Source organism: Patiria miniata, unplaced genomic scaffold (genome assembly GCF_015706575.1).
Source record: "Patiria miniata isolate m_02_andy unplaced genomic scaffold, ASM1570657v1 HiC_scaffold_16, whole genome shotgun sequence".
NCBI lineage: Eukaryota > Metazoa > Echinodermata > Asteroidea > Valvatida > Asterinidae > Patiria > Patiria miniata.
Genome location: NW_024037054.1, coordinates 5,591,876 through 5,596,699, shown reverse-complemented (window position 1 = coordinate 5,596,699; position 4,824 = coordinate 5,591,876). Strand labels below are relative to the sequence as shown.

At 43.2% G+C, this 4,824-nt stretch overlaps 1 protein-coding gene across 1 annotated transcript; it reads right to left on the bottom strand.

The window, feature by feature from the left end:
• Nucleotides 1–1,230: 1,230 nt before the first annotated feature.
• LOC119722759 lies at nucleotides 1,231–4,560 on the bottom strand. Its single transcript, XM_038193062.1, has one exon. It carries the CDS (start codon nucleotides 3,584–3,586, stop codon nucleotides 2,294–2,296), a length of 1,293 nt encoding a protein of 430 aa, XP_038048990.1. The 5' UTR covers nucleotides 3,587–4,560; the 3' UTR covers nucleotides 1,231–2,293.
• Nucleotides 4,561–4,824: the final 264 nt, after the last annotated feature.

Genomic DNA, 4,824 nt, shown 5'->3' with positions numbered 1-4,824 from the left:
TAAACGAAAGCATATGAAGTGGGCTTTCATATCCTAGATTGCTACATGCAGAACGTCAAACAAAATTGGTCATGCCATTTGGGTTTCCTTTTTGTTTTACTCGCCCTGTTTTCTGTTGTGCAGTTATATTTCAGTTCGCCCTTTGCGTGGCATATGCTACACACGTTTACAGTGATCCAGCCTGATCTGCTATGCTTGCATGAAAGCGAACTGCACCAAGCAATTTTACACAAAGTATAAATCGTTAAAGAGAAAGTAATCTTTAAATTTAAGGGCAATAATTGAGCCCTTTGATTCAAATTTATATATCTGTAATTATAACAAAAGAATACATTGATATTGATTGTTCAGCTTGTAATTTCTACATCTCTTTTTTTATAAGAAATAATAAAAGAAGGTCGTTTCCTAAGACAAGTTTTAAGACACCTTTTTGGCAATATCAGTTAGTAGTTCGTTTTTAATTCGGCGACATCGTGAAGCTGCACTGAATCAGCTGAATGAGAACATGTCCCCGACGCAGATTTCGGGCGCAATTCAAAACATGACTTGGCAACTTTTGAATTGAAATCGAGATCATAGAATGCTGTTGTCAAACGAAACAAAAATGCACAAATGGCAAATGATTTACTCTACCTTTAATTGCAATGTGATTATTGGATAACTAACAAATTAAAATGAAAGTTCCCTTGCCCAACCCATGATTGTGGATCGAGTCGCGTAACGGTTTTGCTTTCGTTTTCAACAGACATCGTTATCAAGATTAACATATACATTTTATAACTTGAATAATTCGAAAGCTCTCTATTGACACATCTATAATCTCATATAAAGTATCACTATATAATTACATGATATATTATACATTTTATATAGCATTTCAACTCCAGTTCATTTTCAACTCGGAGCTTGGAGCTGATATTCTTTATTTAAAGATTATTTATTAAAGACATAATTATGGGGTCATTTTCAATTATCCCAAAAGTAACCCACCGAATGATTATCATACTTGATAATGTTTATCATAGGCCTACTTGGATTGATGATCGTACTGGTACGAAACGCCCCGTGAAATTATTCCATCTGGCTTGCTGTCATTTAGAAGAAATCAAGAAATGTACATGGTTTCCAACCATCAGTAAATTGACTGAATTTTTTGAAAAATGAGTTCCATAAACGAAATCGTGTTTCGTGATCTAAAGGTTGTGCATGGTTTTTCACTGGGGTCTGAAACTTCAACAGGTAACGTTTTGAATATTCTTTAGATTTTGAGTGTTGTTATTTGAAACGAACAAAATACATGAAAAAGCAAATGACCCTATATGCCTCTAAAAAAAAGTCGTGAATTATTTCGGTAAGAAAAGCCATACCGGTTCTGTAACTGCCATACTACAGAGCATTACAAATAAATTAAAAGGTATACAAATATATACTTAAAATGTACAAAGGAAGAACTAATCGGCAAATTATAAGCAGTCGGAATATAGAAACACATGTGTAAAATACAATCGAAGGAACCTTTTGATTGTCTCAAAGTGCGAACTTGTAGCGGGAAAAGAATTACATCGAGGCCTATCTGTGATTATTCTTTTCTCCTTTACTCTTTGTAATTATAATATACATGTACCCAACATTCATATTCTATTGTGAGCTTGTCGGAGACTAACAGCTCGAAATGACAAGTCCAAACGTTTTAGTTCATTCCCAAATCCGACTTCGAAATTGTGAAAGATTTTTGAGGAAAATGTAAATATTCTACATTATTCAACCAAGTTTTTTTGTTATCTCAATTTTGCTAAATCAGTATCGCGCAGGTTACCTCCTTAGTAGCCTGACTTTGAATGATACAATTTTGGGTTTGCTGTGTACTGGGCCAATTTCAGGATCTACCACCAGTAGGCATATGACAATTGTCACTTTCACACAAGTATAATGACCGATTATCTCGAGTTTTTACTGTCTCGAAAGTATATTATTCACAAACTACCCTGATAACTATTTGTTTCAGGCGTGAGGTAATTTGTTTCGTACTTATTTCCTATATGTAATGCTGTATTTTCTTGGGCAATATTTTGGCATCCTTGGTTGAGTATTGCTAACAATGCTATTCAAAAATGAGCGGAAGTGTATCTCAGAGTAGTTGGCAATTTATAGGCCGACATACGTTTATACAAAATTCTAAATTGCTAATAGTATTGTAGTTTTTTAATCGTGTATGGGTACGATAATATTGGGCGCCCTTTTCTCTAGGAGACCGGCAACGAAGCTTCAGTTGTGCGGGCAAGTTGCATGAAATTCACGTGAGAAAGTCGGGCAATGACGCCGTGTGGCCCAACGTGGGCTTGGGCGACAGCGGACGGGAAGGGAGGGAGGGCGCAACGTTCTCGTACACATCAGCCCGTGGCTCCGTGTGATCATTTGGATGGCCGTTGTCATCTTCGTTTGGGCTGGCCACGTTCTCGTATTCCGTCTTCTTCCGTTGGTGGGACGACCTGGGGGTGGAGTAGTAAGGCGGGGATGTGGGGCGATGTCCGAGCATCGGCAGGGTTGCAGCCGACGTCGGCGCCGGGGTGTTGACGTAGGTGCTGTCGGGGTCCAGATGCAGATCTAGAGGCGGCGGGGGTGCCGGCTTGTGAGGCGGCGGATTGGTGCCGTCGTCTTCATCGTCGTTTGCTGCTGCTCGCGAGGAGTTACTGGTCAGCCCGTTCTCCTGCCGCTCGTTCAGGGTGGTCTCGGCGATCGGTGACTCGTGAACCTCGTTCTGCTCCTCGTTCAGCACGATGTGCCGGCGGGACTGGCTGCGCTTCTTGGATCGCTTACGTCTAGCTCTGGAGCGCGCCTTATGGAGGCACCAGGCCAGGCAGACCACGATCAACACGATCACAGGGATGCCACCAGCCGCGGCACACGCAATGAAAATCCACAGGCTGGACACTGAGCCACCCTCGTCAACAGACGGCTCGTCTAGATCGATTGTCAAGTTAGCGCTTGCTTTCAGACCTGACGGTATGTAAGCCTCACACGTAATCACGCTACCGTCATCCGATATCATCAATCTCTCAATCGTGACAATCTTACCGTCCTCTGATCGTCTGAGTCTACTCCCTAGACCCTCATCCTCCAGGCCGTCTACATACCAATGGTAGCGATCGATCGAGGGCAGACCCTCCGCTTTGCAGATTAGAGACGCCTCCTTCCCCAGGACGAAAGCGCCACCGAGGTTCTCAACGGACACAGTAGGAGGCACCACAAGAGGCATGAGAGTGCAGGTAGACACGTCACCCGATGTGCTATTCTGTCCAACGCAGAGAAACTCAACGCCGTTGTCCAGCCCTGCCATTCTCCATATCGCCTCGCCGTTTTGAGCGGATATCGGGCTCATTTCTTCACCAGAATCGATTCGGTACCAGTTGAGATTGCTGTTGTCGACGTCTTCATCCACACTTGCCCAGCTGCAGTTCAAGGTGACATAGGTGCCCTGAGTTATCAGTCCTCTGCCGTGAGATGTAGCGGAGGTGCATAGTAATTCACCTGTCGCACACCACCATAGGGGTAGACACGTCGCCAAGACAAACCTTGCCAGATACATTTTAGTTGTAGAATCACTGTTCTTGATTTGGGTGTAGTGTTCTTCACCGAAGAGGTTTCAGTTCGTCAAACTTGGCACGCCTAATTAAGACGTTCTAAAGGGTTATTTGGATAATGTTATTTTACGATGTTCCGGAGCTAAACGTTAAGTTGACAGGTGCATGAGACGTGATTAGGAGGTATTAGAATTGTGTTATTGATCCCTCTTTTCCGAGAAAATCCGATCTCGGCCGATCTTTGAGCCTGGCTCCAGATTACGTAGTTGGTAGAGCAGACTGTCTTGTGATTGAAAGACTCCTATAGCACATGTGGGCGCGGAGCTGGGTGAAGTTGCATCGGCTTTGGAGAATGTGATAGAACGCTGGAGTATGGAGTACACGATTTTAACATCACACTGTTAGATACGTTTATGGCACGGTGTTCGTATCGTCCGGAGAAAAACAAAATCACCTGACATTCGACGAAATGGTAAACGCAAACACCAAAAATCCGAGGGTCTTATTTGGAGAAGACGACGAACGCAACGAACCGGGTTTTCCCCAGAAACATTCTCATTCGAACTGCATGCACATACCACGAGATCTAACCCGAGCTCATTACCGGGAATGGGATATCACAACATTTACATTGTCAAGATGAGGTCTATGCAGTATCAGACACCACAGACGGAACCGAGAACTTCCCTGAACAATCTGACACGACCATCTGATAGCTTTACCCGGCCGGGGAAGGCCGAGGAAGCGCGTGTGAACACATGGGCCTGACCCAAGAGCCAGGCTGGAGGGTTGGAGGTCGTCATGGTGCTGTCCGGGTTGTTTCAGTTGGGTGTGCTCCAAACACACAGGGTGGACCGGGTTGCTTTTCCTTCCGTCCGTGAGGGTATGGTTCCATAATGGTGTTTGTTCTATATAGGATTAATATTTCTTCTATAGCCTTTGTGTGCCAGTTGTGTATTAACCGTAGGCCTTCAAAAACCTACGCCAATGACCAAACGTCTATTCAACAATAAAATGTCGAAAACAGACGCTTGTAATATAAAATCAGTATTGGGTTTTGCCCTTGGGCCACGTATTTTGTAATAAACTCAACCCACCTCGAGTGATTGTGAGGAAAATTTCACACATTACTCAAGTGGGACTCGAATTTTTTGTTCGTGATTTATTTTTGGTGATTTGTATACTGTGAGTATACAGTGTTCATAAAAATAAGTTGCAGGGCAAAATGCAATATTGATTTCAC

Bases quoted from the DNA above. Each gene is read 5' to 3' on its own strand.
- LOC119722759 (XM_038193062.1), bottom strand. From the start codon at position 3,586: ATGTATCTGGCAAGGTTTGTCTTGGCGACGTGTCTACCCCTATGGTGG.